This window comes from Rhinichthys klamathensis, unplaced genomic scaffold, assembly GCF_029890125.1.
Source record: "Rhinichthys klamathensis goyatoka isolate OS25496 unplaced genomic scaffold, OSU_Roscu_1.1 h1tg000209l_1, whole genome shotgun sequence".
NCBI classification, from domain to species: domain Eukaryota; kingdom Metazoa; phylum Chordata; class Actinopteri; order Cypriniformes; family Leuciscidae; genus Rhinichthys; species Rhinichthys klamathensis.
Genome location: NW_026606734.1, coordinates 179,934 through 196,275, shown reverse-complemented (window position 1 = coordinate 196,275; position 16,342 = coordinate 179,934). Strand labels below are relative to the sequence as shown.

General features: G+C 38.7%; 1 protein-coding gene across 1 annotated transcript in view; it reads left to right on the top strand.

Moving 5' to 3' along the window:
- Positions 1-11,043, top strand: part of LOC130097090 (uncharacterized) — a 39,587-nt gene extending 28,544 nt beyond the window's left edge. Inside the window, exons 39-75 of the mRNA XM_056263736.1 lie at positions 1,227-1,435; positions 1,650-1,793; positions 1,882-2,038; positions 2,140-2,167; positions 2,250-2,355; positions 2,540-2,632; positions 2,733-2,796; positions 2,896-2,994; positions 3,091-3,194; positions 3,321-3,459; positions 3,544-3,662; positions 3,773-3,922; positions 4,001-4,171; positions 4,303-4,612; positions 4,739-4,809; positions 4,921-5,126; positions 5,274-5,397; positions 5,479-5,615; positions 5,702-5,957; positions 6,055-6,297; positions 6,388-6,564; positions 6,673-6,818; positions 6,903-6,993; positions 7,232-7,621; positions 7,721-7,847; positions 7,947-8,065; positions 8,171-8,367; positions 8,478-8,661; positions 8,759-8,924; positions 9,009-9,133; positions 9,218-9,526; positions 9,621-9,824; positions 9,924-10,220; positions 10,341-10,445; positions 10,538-10,633; positions 10,718-10,852; positions 10,943-11,043. Of these exons, the coding sequence (XP_056119711.1) occupies positions 1,227-1,435; positions 1,650-1,793; positions 1,882-2,038; positions 2,140-2,167; positions 2,250-2,355; positions 2,540-2,632; positions 2,733-2,796; positions 2,896-2,994; positions 3,091-3,194; positions 3,321-3,459; positions 3,544-3,662; positions 3,773-3,922; positions 4,001-4,171; positions 4,303-4,612; positions 4,739-4,809; positions 4,921-5,126; positions 5,274-5,397; positions 5,479-5,615; positions 5,702-5,957; positions 6,055-6,297; positions 6,388-6,564; positions 6,673-6,818; positions 6,903-6,993; positions 7,232-7,621; positions 7,721-7,847; positions 7,947-8,065; positions 8,171-8,367; positions 8,478-8,661; positions 8,759-8,924; positions 9,009-9,133; positions 9,218-9,526; positions 9,621-9,824; positions 9,924-10,220; positions 10,341-10,445; positions 10,538-10,633; positions 10,718-10,852; positions 10,943-10,963 (5,819 nt within the window). The 3' untranslated portion in view covers positions 10,964-11,043. The remainder of the gene's footprint in view (positions 1-1,226; positions 1,436-1,649; positions 1,794-1,881; positions 2,039-2,139; positions 2,168-2,249; positions 2,356-2,539; positions 2,633-2,732; positions 2,797-2,895; positions 2,995-3,090; positions 3,195-3,320; positions 3,460-3,543; positions 3,663-3,772; positions 3,923-4,000; positions 4,172-4,302; positions 4,613-4,738; positions 4,810-4,920; positions 5,127-5,273; positions 5,398-5,478; positions 5,616-5,701; positions 5,958-6,054; positions 6,298-6,387; positions 6,565-6,672; positions 6,819-6,902; positions 6,994-7,231; positions 7,622-7,720; positions 7,848-7,946; positions 8,066-8,170; positions 8,368-8,477; positions 8,662-8,758; positions 8,925-9,008; positions 9,134-9,217; positions 9,527-9,620; positions 9,825-9,923; positions 10,221-10,340; positions 10,446-10,537; positions 10,634-10,717; positions 10,853-10,942) is intronic.
- Positions 11,044-16,342: the final 5,299 nt, after the last annotated feature.

Sequence of the window (16,342 nt, the reverse complement as noted above, 5' to 3'; positions counted from 1 at the left end):
ACCGTGACATTCGAGCAGATCTCCACGACCTTGCCTCCCAGCACAGAAGACCAGCTGTTGACTGTCTATCACAGTCTATAGACAGACCTGAATTATTTGTCACATCTTCTTTTATGCCTCCAACTAATATGACTGTCTAAAGCAATGACATATTAAAACGTCTACAATGTGTGCAAAAGTTAAACCTGATTTCTCACAAAAAGTGTGCAGACTATACTTTGACAAAAGGGTGATTTGCCTTGAGCTGACAGAGGTACTTTAGATAAATGGAATTGATTAACGTCTTATATAAGAGAATAAAGTCCCTAAGTAGTAACTGAACAAACTTTAAAATCTGTGTCAATCCATTAAGCTTTAAAATTAATTGGAGGCATTGAATGTCAGCTCTTTGCAAAGCTTGTCTTTCTGAGAAAAAAAAAAAAACAATGGTGAGGCTGAGCAAGACAATAAGAATTCTTGTAGCATACCATGAAAGATTCACGTTTCTCAGAAGTCAATGAGGAAGGGATCCAAAATAGCCAACTGTTGTTCTTGTTGACCTGAGACAACGTTGTAAAAGGAGTTCCAGATTAGGATGGTGTTGAAGAATCTTTTAGGCAACATGGGTGTTCTTTTGTCCTTCCTCCCAGAAGCCTATTGTTACATCACACCATATATGTCAACTGCCGTAGCACACCCAGTGCCATCCAATCATTTGAAGGTTTATTTAGCGGGACAAGGGTGGGGCATCCATGACAAACCACCATTTTGGGATCAGTGACTCCCTTTAAAAAGGTAGCATCAACTCTGGAGTGACACAACACACAGGACATCCCAAGGTAAGAACCAAAGAACCTCCAAACAAAAAGACCAAGGAAGATCTCCTAGACCTCACAAACACTTCTTCCAAAGCTGAAACTATAAGATAATTCCATTCCAAGTTTAGTTGTAGGGATTTTTTTCTGATCAGTAACGAGCAAAATCACATCAGTGATCTCAAACGCTATTGACTCTTTTGTTTTGTCCTCAGCGTAACACCAGCTCTGCAGTTTTAGGGTACAGAGTTTGGACAAACACAAGGTGAGAAGTTTTGCATCTACCTGAAAAATATGGTCTACAGTACTGAAATGCATTTGATTATCATTTCTGTAACTGGGATGCCAATTGCATGTCACACTTGTTGTGAGTGCTTCAATGCAGTTTTTGTCAAAGAAGGACATTATATTTATGAGGCTGTATACTTCTAGATTTCAAAATGGGTGACGCCGTAATGGCAGAGTTCGGGTCAGCTGCTTCATTCTTACGAAAGTCAGACAAGGAGCGTCTGGAGGCCCAAACTCGCCCCTTCGACATGAAGAAGGAATGCTTTGTGCCCGACCCTGAGGTTGAGTATGTCAAAGCCTCCATCATCAGTAGAGATGGTGACAAAGTCACTGTTGACACTGAATTTGGAAAGGTAAGGGTGCATTGGTTAGCCAGCAACACTTCAGAAAAAGCTGAAAAATATGTAATACAATTTATATTTGTAAATATATATTTTTATATAATTTATATTTATATAAAAGTAGCAACATGAAACACAAAAATACTTTAGATTTGCCCTATTATTTCGAATATTATCAATCATATAAAGCTATTAAAAACATTAATTCATTTTCTCTGTTCAACAGACAGTTACTGTGAAGGACGTTGATGTTCACCCCCAGAACCCGCCAAAGTACGATAAAATTGAGGACATGGCGATGTTCACCTTCCTGCACGAGCCCGCTGTGCTGTTTAACCTCAAAGAGCGTTACGCAGCCTGGATGATCTACGTGAGTGATGAACATTGAGTATTAATGAATTTACTGCCAGTAAATACGTGTATAACTGTACTGAACCTATCGTTCTGTCACATTACAGACCTATTCAGGGCTGTTCTGTGTCACTGTCAACCCATACAAGTGGCTGCCAGTGTACGATTCCTCTGTGGTCAAAGCCTACAGAGGCAAGAAAAGGACTGAAGCTCCTCCTCACATCTTCTCCATCTCTGACAATGCATATCAGTACATGCTGTCAGGTCAGAACTGTATTTCACATCTAATCAACTAAACAAAATAAAAAATATATATATATATTATTATACATAAAAAAAATTACTTTGTGAATTTCACCCAACAGACAGAGAGAACCAGTCTGTTCTGATCACGTAAGTCATTTCAGCTTAATTTATGTAAGATTAAATTGCCTTAACATGAAATGATGAAAATGTCTATCCTTTAAATCCACAGTGGAGAATCCGGTGCTGGAAAGACTGTGAACACCAAGAGAGTAATCCAGTATTTTGCCAGTATTGCTGCTGTAAGTGGGAAAAAGGATGCAGCTTCTGAGAAAAAGGTGAATATAGCCACAAAACTACCTGTATTGAAATATCTGTAACTACCTGTACTAAAATATGAATATAAATTCATTTCAAATTCATTTTTGTATAAAAAAGAATTTCACAAAACATAAATATATTGCAGGTAGCCTGTGAATCCTTGTTCATTTGAGGATTTTGTGATGATATTTTTGGTTATAGGGTACCCTGGAGGATCAAATCATCCAAGCCAATCCTGCCCTGGAGGCCTTTGGCAATGCCAAGACCATCAGGAATGACAATTCCTCCCGATTCGTAAGTACCCCCTTTATAATTAATGTACTGTGTCCAAATAGTGTAAACTGAATTTAATTAACATTAATCATTACGTGATTTTATTCTTCTAACCAAACAGGGTAAATTCATCCGAATTCACTTTGGTGTGAGTGGAAAATTGTCTTCCGCAGATATTGAGACTTGTGAGTATTCTTTATTTTATTCGGACTATGATTGGACAACTATAATACATACATATACATTTAACACAGCAATCATTTTATGAATGTTTCATAATTAAGATCTGCTGGAGAAGTCGCGTGTCACTTATCAGCTCAAGGCTGAGAGAGACTACCACATCTTCTATCAGATTCTGTCTCAGAAGAAACCAGAACTGCTGGGTAAATTTTGATGTGGAATTAGATGTACAATTTTAAATGCATACCAAATGTGTCTGTCTATATACTGTATCTAACTGTGATGCCCACTCATTACAGAGATGCTGCTCATCACAAACAACCCCTATGACTACTCTTACATATCCCAAGGAGAAACACAAGTGGCATCTATTGATGATGCTGAAGAGCTGATTGCCACTGATGTAAGTGACTTATTCCTATATAGCAAACAAAATATACAGAAATTAGAACCGCTGAAAAGTAGCGCAAAATGTATAAGAAAGAGTAGAGTGATTTTATTGCTTTGTCTGGCTATTTTTAAACTACAGGAAGCCTTCGATGTTCTGGGCTTCACTCCAGATGAAAAGTCTGGCATCTACAAGCTGACTGGTGCCGTCATGCACTACGGCAACATGAAGTTCAAGCAAAAGCAAAGAGAGGAACAGGCCGAAGCTGATGGGACTGAAGGCAAGTGATATTAATTATTACCACACTGCCACTGGTGAATTTTTTAAACAAACTAAATTTAACAAACTTTTTTTTCTTCACAAGATGCTGACAAAGTTGCATATCTGATGGGCCTGAACTCTGCTGATCTCCTCAAGGGTCTGTGCCACCCAAGAGTCAAAGTTGGAAATGAGTGGGTCACCAAGGGACAGAGTGTCCAGCAGGTGAAGAAACTTTGTAGCTTTGTAGAAAATTTGTAGCTTTGCAATCATGTTACAGAATTAAAAAATACAATATTATGAATCCCTTTTTAATGTACATCCACTCTTTTCAGGTGTACTACTCTATTGGTGCTCTGGCAAAGTCTGTGTACGAGAAGATGTTCCTCTGGATGGTTGTGAGAATCAACCAATCCCTGGACACCAAACAGCCTCGCCAGTACTTCATTGGTGTGCTGGACATAGCTGGATTTGAGATCTTTGATGTAAGCTGAAATTATTATTCAAGAACAAATCCAACACCTGTTTGACCATTGTGATAATACAATATATTCCACCCGCAGTTCAACACCTTTGAGCAGCTGTGCATCAACTTCACTAATGAGAAGTTGCAGCAGTTCTTCAACCACCACATGTTTGTGCTGGAGCAAGAGGAATACAAGAAGGAGGGCATTGACTGGGAGTTTATTGACTTTGGCATGGACTTGGCAGCATGCATTGAGCTTATTGAGAAGGTGAGTTTGTGTGCAGAAATATTATAAAACGTATTATGTGTACTTTCTTTTAAATACTGCTGCATTTTTGTGTGTTTTTTTTGTGTGTTCTCTTTTTAAATATTATTTACACTATATTTTGTTATCTGCAGCCCATGGGTATCATGTCCATCCTTGAAGAGGAGTGCATGTTCCCGAAAGCCAGTGATGCAACATTTAAAGCTAAGCTTTATGACAACCACTTGGGGAAAAATCCTTCTTTCCAAAAGCCTAGGATTGTCAAGGGTAGACCAGAGGCCCATTTTGCCCTCGGTCACTATGCTGGCACTGTGGACTACAACATTTCAAACTGGCTGGTGAAGAACAAGGACCCTCTCAATGAGACTGTGGTCGGACTTTTCCAAAAGTCTACCGTGAAGCTGTTGTCTGTTCTGTTTGCTGGATATTCAGGGGCTGACGCAAGTGTGTACTGATGTTCAGTATAGATTATTCAGTATATTTACTGGAATTTTGTTTTGGGTGTGAACTATGATTTGTCAGAATGATATAAGCTAAAACATTTTCTTTTACATTTCTAATTTGTTTTAGCTCAAGACGCTAAAGGTAAAGGTGCTAAAAAGAAGGGTTCTTCTTTCCAAACTGTTTCAGCCCTCCATAGGGTATGGAATATTACAACAAATTATCAACAAAAAAAAAGAAATGTGTTCACTACAAAAAAATTATACAAAATTGCTTACCTTACAAAGTTATGGTTTGTTTTTTGACCATAGGAGAACTTGAACAAGCTGATGACCAACTTAAGGTCAACTCACCCTCACTTTGTGCGCTGCCTCATCCCCAATGAGACTAAGACTCCTGGGGCGATGGAGAATCCTCTGGTCATGCACCAGCTGCGCTGTAACGGTGTGCTGGAGGGCATCAGGATCTGCAGAAAGGGATTCCCCAACAGGGTCCAGTATGGAGATTTCAAACAACGGTTAGTATGAAACCAAATGGCTTTCATGTCTTATTCCAAATTATTGCAAGTTGCATCATTTCAACTCTATTAGGAAATTTTATAATTTGCTAGAACTAAAAATAAATACATATTAAAATAATTGCTAATGTGTGTGTTTTTTGGTAGATATCGCATCCTTAATCCTGCTGCTATCCCTGAGGGACAGTTCATTGATAACAAGAAGGGTGCAGAAAAACTTCTGGGCTCTCTGGACATCGATCACACCCAGTACAAGTTAGGACATACAAAGGTATTTTTATATTAGCATACTTTTTTCCAAAGCCACTTTTCCATTGTCACCCTTTTTGACGAAAAATTATTTACTATTCAGGTGTTTTTTAAAGCTGGTCTTCTGGGAACTCTTGAAGAGATGCGAGATGACCGTCTTGCACTTATTATAACTGGAATTCAGTCCAGGGCTCGTGGTTTTCTATCAAGACTTGAGTTCCAGAAAATTGTGGAAAGAAGGTTAGATTTTAGCTGTTCAATCTTTAACATATTCTCCAAGTTACATTTAAAATGCAAGACTGAACATTCTTATTTAATATCTATAGAGATTCTCTGTTGGTGATACAGTGGAACATACGTGCTTTCATGGGTGTCAAGAATTGGCCCTGGATGAAGCTCTACTTCAAGATCAAGCCTCTGCTGAAAAGTGCAGAGACTGAGAAAGAAATGGCCAACATGAAGGAAGAATTCACCAAGTTGAAGGAGGCTTATGCCAAATCTGAAGCCCGCAGAAAGGAGCTTGAGGAAAAGATGGTTTCTCTTCTCCAAGAGAAGAACGACCTACAGCTTTCAGTGCAGTCTGTAAGTCCATATGGAAATGAAACTTATATTCACTTTATTCACAAGTAAAAATAAAAACTTAATTATTCATATATTCTTTTTTTTATCACTTTGATAGGAGCAAGATAATCTTACAGATGCTGAGGAGAGATGTGAGGGTCTGATCAAGAGCAAGATCCAGCTTGAGGCCAAAGTCAAGGAGCTGACTGAGAGGCTGGAGGATGAAGAGGAGATGAATGCAGAGTTGGTTGCAAAGAAACGAAAGCTGGAGGATGAATGCTCTGAGCTCAAGAAGGACATTGATGATCTTGAGCTCACTCTGGCCAAAGTAGAGAAAGAGAAACATGCCACTGAGAACAAGGTTGGCTGTAATACCTCTTATAGCTTTTTCAGCATTATACGTAAATGGTGTGTTTGGAGTGTTTATTGATCTAATGGCCTTTTTGCTTAGGTTAAAAACCTCACTGAGGAAATGACAGCACTGGATGAAATCATCGCTAAGCTGACTAAGGAGAAGAAAGCTCTTCAGGAGGCTCATCAGCAAACGCTGGATGACCTCCAGAGTGAGGAAGACAAAGTCAACACACTCACCAAAGCCAAAGCCAAGCTGGAGCAACAAGTGGATGATGTGAGTACAATAAAATCTCACTATAAATATATTGGCAAATTTTACTTTATAGATATGTGTGATATGTGTTGCAAAATAATGTAAATTAATTATATTTTATATAACAAGCTTGAGGGATCCTTGGAGCAAGAAAAGAAACTGCGCATGGACCTTGAGAGGGCGAAGAGAAAGCTGGAGGGTGATTTAAAATTGACCCAAGAGAGCATTATGGATTTGGAAAATGATAAACAGCAAATGGAGGAGAAGCTAAAGAAGTAAGAACTTGTCAAACACTTTATTTTGATAAAACAAAAACAATAAGATTTATTTTAATCAAACTTTCTGATATCAACTTAAAGGAAGGACTTTGAAACTGGACAGCTCAACAGCAAAATTGAGGATGAACAAGCTCTTGGTGCCCAGCTCCAGAAGAAACTGAAGGAACTGCAGGTATGTTTAAACCAAAGTTAAATCATGTAAAATAATAATTTAAATTTACTATGATTCATATTAGGCTTGCTGCAATTGTCAGTGTTACATGGTTTCAGTCGCACACCGACATTTAGATTTTTTCTAGTATAAAACTTATTTAGTTCAGTTAGAGAATAGACACTACAATTAAAAACTGAATTTCCTCCCCATCACATCCTTAATTCATATCAAAATCTTCAATTTACTTCATTTCTAGGCTCGTATTGAAGAGCTTGAGGAAGAGCTGGAGGCTGAGAGAGCTGCTCGTGCTAAAGTTGAGAAACAGAGAGCTGATCTGTCCAGAGAACTGGAGGAGATCAGTGAGAGGTTGGAGGAGGCTGGTGGAGCCACTGCTGCCCAGATTGAGATGAACAAAAAACGTGAAGCTGAGTTCCAGAAACTGCGCAGAGACCTTGAAGAGGCCACTCTGCATCATGAATCCACTGCAGCTACACTGAGGAAGAAACATGCAGACAGTGTGGCTGATCTGGGGGAGCAAATCGACAACCTCCAGAGAGTGAAGCAGAAGCTGGAGAAAGAGAAGAGTGAACTGAAGTTAGAGCTTGATGATGTGGTCTCCAACATGGAACAAGTTGTCAAGTCAAAGGTTTGTGGCCAAACAGAAATGTATGTCACTAAGACGGATTATGTGAAACTATAATTTAAAATCAATATAATATACTTACTCAATATATTTTTACATTAGAGCAACCTGGAGAAAATGTGCAGAACTCTGGAAGACCAGATGAGTGAGTACAGAACCAAGGCTGAGGAAGGTCAGCGCACTATCAATGATTTCACCATGCAGAAAGCCAAGCTGCAAACTGAGAATGGTAAGGTCACAAAATAAAGCAATTTTTACTGAATAAGTTTTAGCTTTGAAATGAAAATGTGTCATAACTTCAACAAACACATTTTTCCTGGCATTTCAGGTGAACTCTCCAGACAGCTTGAGGAGAAAGACTCCCTAGTGTCTCAGTTGACCAGAGGCAAGCAGTCCTACACTCAGCAAATTGAAGACCTCAAGAGACAACTCGAGGAGGAAATCAAGGTTTGATTTGTGATCCATAATGTTTTTCTAGAAGTTGAATCTTTTTTGTTACACAATAGGTCAACAGAAATCACGTCTAAGCAACTGACTATTTTTTTCTTTCAGGCTAAGAATGCCCTGGCCCATGCAGTTCAGTCTGCTCGTCATGATTCTGATCTGCTGAGGGAGCAATATGAAGAGGAGCAAGAAGCCAAGGCTGAGCTACAGCGTAGTATGTCCAAAGCAAACACTGAAGTGGCTCAGTGGAGAACCAAGTATGAAACTGATGCCATCCAGAGAACTGAGGAGCTGGAAGATGCTAAGTAAGAAGCAGGGAATATACTATTTTGTTTTCAGATGTTTGTTCACAAATTCCTCTTTGTGTTTTATTATTTCTAATCCGTCATTAAAATCTCCCTGCTGACACAATTAGAAAGAAATTGGCTCAGCGTCTGCAAGATGCAGAAGAAGCTGTGGAAGCTGTCAATGCTAAATGCTCCTCTCTGGAGAAGACCAAGCACAGGCTGCAGAATGAGATTGAAGATCTCATGGTGGATGTGGAGAGATCCAATGCTGCTGCTGCTGTTCTGGACAAGAAGCAAAGAAACTTTGACAAGGTAATACACAGATTTATAAATTTAATTTGTATTTGTATTACTTTTGCCTTTTTTTGGTAATCAGTAATTATTAAGCACCTTAATAATGCCTTATCAGGTTTTGGCTGAGTGGAAGCAGAAGTATGAGGAGTCTCAAACTGAACTAGAAAGTGCCCAGAAGGAGTCTAGATCTCAGAGCACTGAACTCTTCAAATTGAAGAACTCATATGAAGAAGTCCTGGATCATCTTGAGACCATGAAGAGAGAGAACAAGAACCTTCAAGGTAACTATATTTTAGTTACCTGCAGAGTTAAAAGATGTTATATTCAGCATATTTTCCCTTAACAGTAATTTTTCTGTTTAAAAGAGGAAATTTCTGACCTCACTGAGCAACTTGGAGAGACAGGAAAAAGCATCCATGAGTTGGAGAAAATTAGGAAGCAGCTGGAGCAGGAAAAAGCAGAAATCCAGACAGCCTTGGAGGAAGCTGAGGTAACCCCAAATAAGCATTTACTTTTTGTTCACATAAGGGTGATTTTTGACAAAACACTTACAAAATTTCTTCCACATTCAAAGGGCTCCCTTGAACACGAGGAAGGAAAGATTTTGAGAGCTCAACTGGAGTTTAATCAAGTAAAAGCTGATATTGAACGTAAGCTGACGGAGAAAGATGAAGAGATGGAGCAGGCCAAGAGGAACCAGCAGAGAGTGGTGGATACCCTGCAGAGCTCACTGGAATCAGAGACTCGTAGCAGGAATGAAGCTCTCAGACTGAAGAAGAAGATGGAGGGAGACCTCAATGAGATGGAGATTCAGCTCAGTCAGGCTAACAGACAGGCATCAGAAGCCCAGAAGCAACTCAAGGGTCTTCATGGACATCTCAAAGTATGTCGATTCTTCAAATCAAGATTGTATGATGCTTTAGTGAAATCCAACATAGTTCTTCAGTGTTTTCACTTGTAAAACTTGTACTTTACAGGATGCCCAACTGCAACTAGATGACGCTCTTCGTGGTAATGATGATTTTAAAGAAAACATCGCCATTGTGGAGAGACGCAACAATCTGCTGCAGGCTGAACTGGATGAGCTGAGATCCATGGTGGAACAAACTGAGAGAGGAAGGAAACTGGCTGAGCAGGAACTGCTGGATGTCAGTGAGAGAGTTCAGCTCCTGCATTCTCAGGTATGACACATCTGCATTAGACAAATAAAACCTTTAAACCCATTCTTAATATCAATATCATCAAAAGACAACATGAATGTCAATATTGTCCATGTTCAGAATACCAGCCTACTGAATCAGAAGAAGAAGCTGGAGGGAGATAATTCTCAGCTTCAGACTGAGGTTGAGGAGGCAGTGCAGGAGTGCAGGAATGCTGAGGAAAAAGCCAAGAAGGCCATCACTGATGCTGCCATGATGGCAGAGGAGCTGAAGAAGGAGCAGGACACCAGTGCTCATCTGGAGCGCATGAAGAAGAACATGGAGCAGACCATCAAGGACCTGCAGCACCGTCTGGATGAGGCTGAGCAGATCGCCATGAAGGGAGGCAAGAAGCAGGTCCAGAAACTGGAGGCCAGGGTACGTTTTTGAAACTCAGTTCTTAACGCATTTTCTAGTCATACATTTTGTAAAGACGATTATTCATGAACATTTGTGTTCAGAGTTTGGTCAATTTATAATCATTTTCTGTTTCGATAGGTGAGGGATTTGGAAAATGAGGTGGAGCTTGAACAGAGAAAGGCGAGCGAGTCTGTGAAAGGAGTCCGTAAATATGAGAGACGCATCAAGGAGCTCACCTACCAGGTCACTATCTTTGACATACAAATAAATGTATTTTTATTCATACCATAATTCATACCAGATAACAGTGAAGTCACTTTGTATCTTGTTTGCAGACTGAGGAGGACCGTAAGAATCTGGCTCGCCTGCAGGATCTGGTGGACAAACTCCAGCTGAAGGTCAAGTCCTACAAGAGATCTGCTGAGGAAGCTGTAAGTAAATGATGTCACCCAAATATTGAAGTATTGCTGTCTCTGTATTATTTCTAACAGTATGTTTTATCATTGTGTTTTTAGGAGGAACAGTCCAATGTTAATCTGGGCAAGTTCCGTAAGATACAGCATGAGCTGGATGAGGCAGAGGAGAGGGCTGATATTGCTGAATCTCAGGTCAACAAACTTAGAGCCAAAAGTCGTGATTCAGGTTCCAAGGTAAAATATTTTTATCCAATTAAATATTGGAATTTAGTACAACATAGACTGTAATGACGCTTACATTGTCTTTTTGCTCTTTTATTACAGAAAGGACACGATGAAGAGTAATTCTCCACTATAATTCTGCGTGCTGTGAAGCCATGTTCATGTGCTGGTTCTGATGTAGCATTAAAAACTGCAATTATGAATTCTTGTGTCTGTGGCTTTCCTTCTTATTTCTGTTCCATCATTTAGTCTCATCATGTAAATGCAGTGCAAAAGGGGCACTAAAGGTGTGGTGTAAAAAAAGTTATAAATACTGAGGTACTGAGAGTAAGCTCTACACAATTTTGGTTTCATATATTTGATGAACGAAGCAAGCTAATTTCACTATGGAAACACTGATTTATGGTTCACAAAATTAAAATAAGAATCTTTCTCATTTTTGTGTTCTCTTCACAAGTTAACCAGAGACAAAAGTGTCCTAAAATAAAAAATAGCTATGGTTTATGATCTATGCACTAAATGTATCCATAGTAGATCATTTTCATCGCAACGCGCTTATAGCCATAAGTTCTACGATGCACAGAAATTGGCATGGAACAGAACCCGTTATAATGCTACATTCCACAACGATTACAGGTCTCGTAATGATGACCAATCTGTTTTGGGAAAACGTGTGCTTCATAGTAGCGTATCAGATAGACAAATTATAACAAAGAAGTATGCCAGTCATTTATTAATGTTAAAGGCACACCGTGTAACTTTTGGCCAAAAGAGTTGACGCATATGAGTTATTTAAAATGATTCCTCAGGCCAATATACAGCGCTTGACACCATCAATGCTCCGAGCGGGGCTGCCCTCTTGAAATACCGCCTATGTAAGTTTGGAGAAGACGCACCGTCTTTGGCCAGGTCATGTGACCTGGAGAATGCCTGGAGAACGTATCGCTTTTTGACCGTAACGTGACCACAGGCTCGGAAGAGTCAAGGAAAAGAAAACGAGAAACTGACCGCGTGAGAAAACCGGACAAGAGTCTCATTTATATATACTTTTAAGTTAGTAATTGGTGTTAAAAATTGGGCAAAATGAGCCAGTGTGTTAATTGTTGTGTGTTGCAGAACGTTTATCACGGGCCGTTCTGGCCACTTTTTAGTCCCAGTCCGCCCCTGACGTATCTGCTTTATCTAAAACTTCAAAAACAGAGAATTATTTGTGATTATTTGTGAAGACTGTTGTTGAGGCATGAAATTTCTCTGGTATTTCTTTCTTTTTGCTGTATCGGAAACGTACCGAACCGTGACACCACTGTGTCGTATCGAACCGAACCTTGAATTTTGTGAACCCTTACACCCCTACAGTTATTGATCACCTCAAAGTTTGCCTTGATTGTTCTACGTTTAAACTTTTACATTGCACACAATGTGTAACATTATATTTAAAGCTCCAGTCCATAACTTTTTTAAGTTAAAAATAATCCAAAATAATTATATTAAAAAAAACTTATTCTGCCAGTGGTCAAAACTATCTGCTTGCCGTAGCTAGATTCAAAACGGTTAGCTTGTAATAATGATTTTAATTCCAGTGGAACTGGTGGGTTTCCGCGGGAAATTCGAGCATGTCTTTGCGTCATGACGTCACACCCGTACACATAAAGAAGGAGTTTCGGCTAGCCGGCTATACGGCGCGTGACGAGATGTTTAGATGTATAGGCTTTTCTCGCAGCACTTTACATAATTAAACTTATGGCATCCAGAAAGATCCAAACAACAATCATCAGTGTCAACTGGAGATTCAGCAGTTATAAAACCCAAAAGACTTCGTACTTCGGATTTAAGGTGGCTAGAGAAAGAGAAAGAAACCGTCTCATGCGAACACAAGGATTTAAACATCGGCGAGGCTTTTGAAAAGTGCGTGAACTCCGTGTTTTGAAGGGGTTCAAAACGGAAGAAGAGACGGCTTTTTTCTGCTGAACAAGTAAGACATTTCAATAGTTCAATCTAGGGCTGTCAAAATTGCTCAAAAATGACGTTCGAATATTCCCTCTAAAAAAAACACATATATTCGAACTATCCGAATATCTGGTTGCGCATTTTGTCAATGACGCGCATTACGTCAATAACAGGACAAATTAATACAAAGAGACACAACTACTTGCATAGTTTATTTAAGTTTAAACATATTTGACAACGTATTAACTTACACAAAACCAAGTAAATCAACTAATGGCCAAGACCGCAGACCTTACTCTCGCTCGCACTCGCAGGCACTCTTTCTCTCTCTCTCTGTCTCTCTCGCCCTCACGCTCTCTGCGCATAACGGTTTAAATGAACAACAATAAACAAATGTTGAGTGCTGATCAAGAGTTTTGTGCAAGCAATTTAAGGTCGCGACTCTTGTCCTAAATATAGCAGGCTTCATTCGGTGATTGAAACAAATATTATTAACATTAATTGAAGTTTTACAGTATATAGAACCGACATTGAACGCTCCGAGCGAGCTGTGCTGTGGTAAACTGCAGCTAGCCTGCTACTATGGCTATTTCGAGGGCGTCTGGCCACGCCCCCATTGGCGGGCTCTGACGTGTCTGATGTAATGCTAGCTCATTGGCGCACACTTTGGAGGCGTCCGTGCCATTGGATGTGCAGTTGACGCAGCACAGCCAATGAGTGAGCCAGACACTCACTGTGCTATCTATCTGTGCAGCTGGAAAATGCGTTTTACATTTTAAGCTTCAGAATTTTGCCACTCGCAAAGCCGCGCCTCTGCTACCGCGGGCGTGTTTTTCCACATGATTCGAATATTAATTTTCACCTTCGAATTTCTGTTTTTTAAAACTATTCGAATATATATTCGAATTTAGAATATTCGTTGACAGCCCTAGTTCAATCGTGTAACAGTACGTTTTCTTAATTCACACAGTTATGGAGTTTTCTTTGTTGTGCCTTTCTCGTTTTGCTATTATGGAGAATATGAATTCTGAACTACGCAGGTAATCATAAAACACATTAAATTTAATATTAGTCACGCAATGCTGATGTGATGTTGTTAACATGAACAATTTGAGAACAAAGTAGGCTATAATTTGCACGGTTGCTGTAAATCGCGTTGATCAAATCTAACGAAGCTTATGTCGAATGCTTTTCCCCCCTTAGTTGGTCAGAACAAAAATGGATTTTACTTACTTGTTCAGAAGACATTTTCTTATGAAAATTCTTATGTTGGTCAAACTTTCAAAAAGTGAATCTGTGATTCTGTATGACAGTATCCACACAGCGCGGTGACTGACAGCAGCACTCGCCTCAAAGCACTGTGTTCATCCGCGCTGTTTCATGCCGATTTACAACCCACGTAAAGATAATAATTCCGCGAATCACTGCAGTTACAGATTTCGAACAGAGAGATGGCGACAAAGAGGAAAAGATACGGACTGCAGCTTTAAGGCAAGAGTTTCTTTAACACTTACTTTTTTTATCTTAATATAAGACATAAAGAAGTTTTTACATTTATTTTGTTTTCGACTGCTGAAACTAATATAATTTGTTGTTTGCCTTGTATTAAAAAAAAAGGTTATAAAAAATGTCAATAATTATCGATACCGAACGATATGAAACATTATATCGTGATAACCTTTTTAGCTATATCGCACAGCCCTTAGTGAGGATAGCCGAAAGGGAGAACATTTTCACTTCTAAAAAAGAATGGTTAGCACATTTATTTGTAAGGTAACTACCTGGACAGCTTTGCTGAATTAATGTTCAATGTTTGTCATGTGACAACACTGTAGCATACAGTATGAACTGTGTACTCGCCAGTAAACAGTAAGTTAGTGCTCCATTTCGAACACAGCCTGTGATTCAAACCAAGGGTGTTTTCTGAATCACTTTAACAGACAAAAAGAACCTGTTCAAAAGAGTCTCTTCGCAAATCGGACATCAACACTGGCCGATGGCAACTGATGACACTGGCACCTGACGAATAAACCAATATAAACGTGCAATGTTGGTGACTAGATGTTAAATGTTGTCCAACATCTATCGTTTGTAGCTTACCTTATCTTACCTTTGTAAATCGTGATCTGTGTCCTAAATGAGCTCAGGAGACGCGTATCCTCATTTACTTTGTGGATTTTCCTCAAGTGAAAATAGCCTGTGATAAATATATTTGTTTTAATTCAAATATTTTATAGACAATATATTCTCAGGTTAAATGTGTAACGTTATACTAAACAGTCAAATCACGGGTCAGTGAGTGTAAAATTCGCGTCTTTATGGCGATCAAATCACCATGAGTAACTTATGTCACCTCATCAATAGCACTGTTAGCTACATTATACAACGTAATTAGGCACTTTATTAACCGCTTAATTTAGTTCTAAGCAATGAGACATGTAGCAGTACATACATACCGTGGCCACGTCTGACATTTTGTCTGTAACATCTTCTGAATAAAAACGAACAATTCAAATGTAAAACTGTACAAATATGAACATCTATATTAGGTTGAATTGAATATCAACACAAGCTATGTACTTTAAGAATTATAAAAGTATTTTATCGTCAAAAATCATCTTTAAGGAACCTGAGGAGAAAATTCAGTGACGGTTGTAAATTCCCGCTCTCGCATGACGCATTGACTGCCTGACGTCACATGATCTCGTGATGGACAATTATTGTATTATTATTTTTATTGCATAAATTAATGATCTTAAATACGAGTTTAGTAGTTAAAATTTTGAAAAGACAAAATAAATAGAATAAATAGGCAATAATAAACCTAATGTCCTCCCCGATTACCGATAGCACGTGACGTGAAAGCAGCATTCATACAAGACAAGATTAATAGCTTGCGAGCTGACACTTGTCTTCTATTGTGTTAAATTTGTCTCATATTTGATGAAGTCTGTATCATTGATTCTGTACATTAACTGTTTATTACTGGAAAATTGTTTCGAAACAAAGCAGTATAAGGTGACTTGACACTTAATTAAAATACTGAATGTTTGTTTGAGCAGGATATTATTAACCCGCAAACACATCAAGTGAAACTGGAATATTAATTTACACTGGATTATATGAACACAGACAATGATTACCCTACCTCAGAACATCACTGGGAACTTTTCCAAGATGCTTGATATAACCAACCTGCAAACTAGTATGCAAAATGTTTCAGACACAAATAAAATGCTGTGAAAAAGATGTTATCAAATATAGCTAATGTAATGAATGAATGGCAGTTTCACAAGGCAGTTTTTAATGCTGATAATTTTAATGTAAAACCAAAATTAATGTTCAGAAATCTAAAATTAAAAATTCATAAAATAAATTAATAACCATCTTAAAACAAAGATGTGAAGCATGTAATGTGCCAAATTCTCAAGATCATGTATTTTGCTTTAATATATTAAAAAACAAACAACACCAACAGCATGTTTTAAACACTTTATTTTATTTTATGTTTAATAATCACATCATAGTTAACAATTAACCACAATAAACACCTCA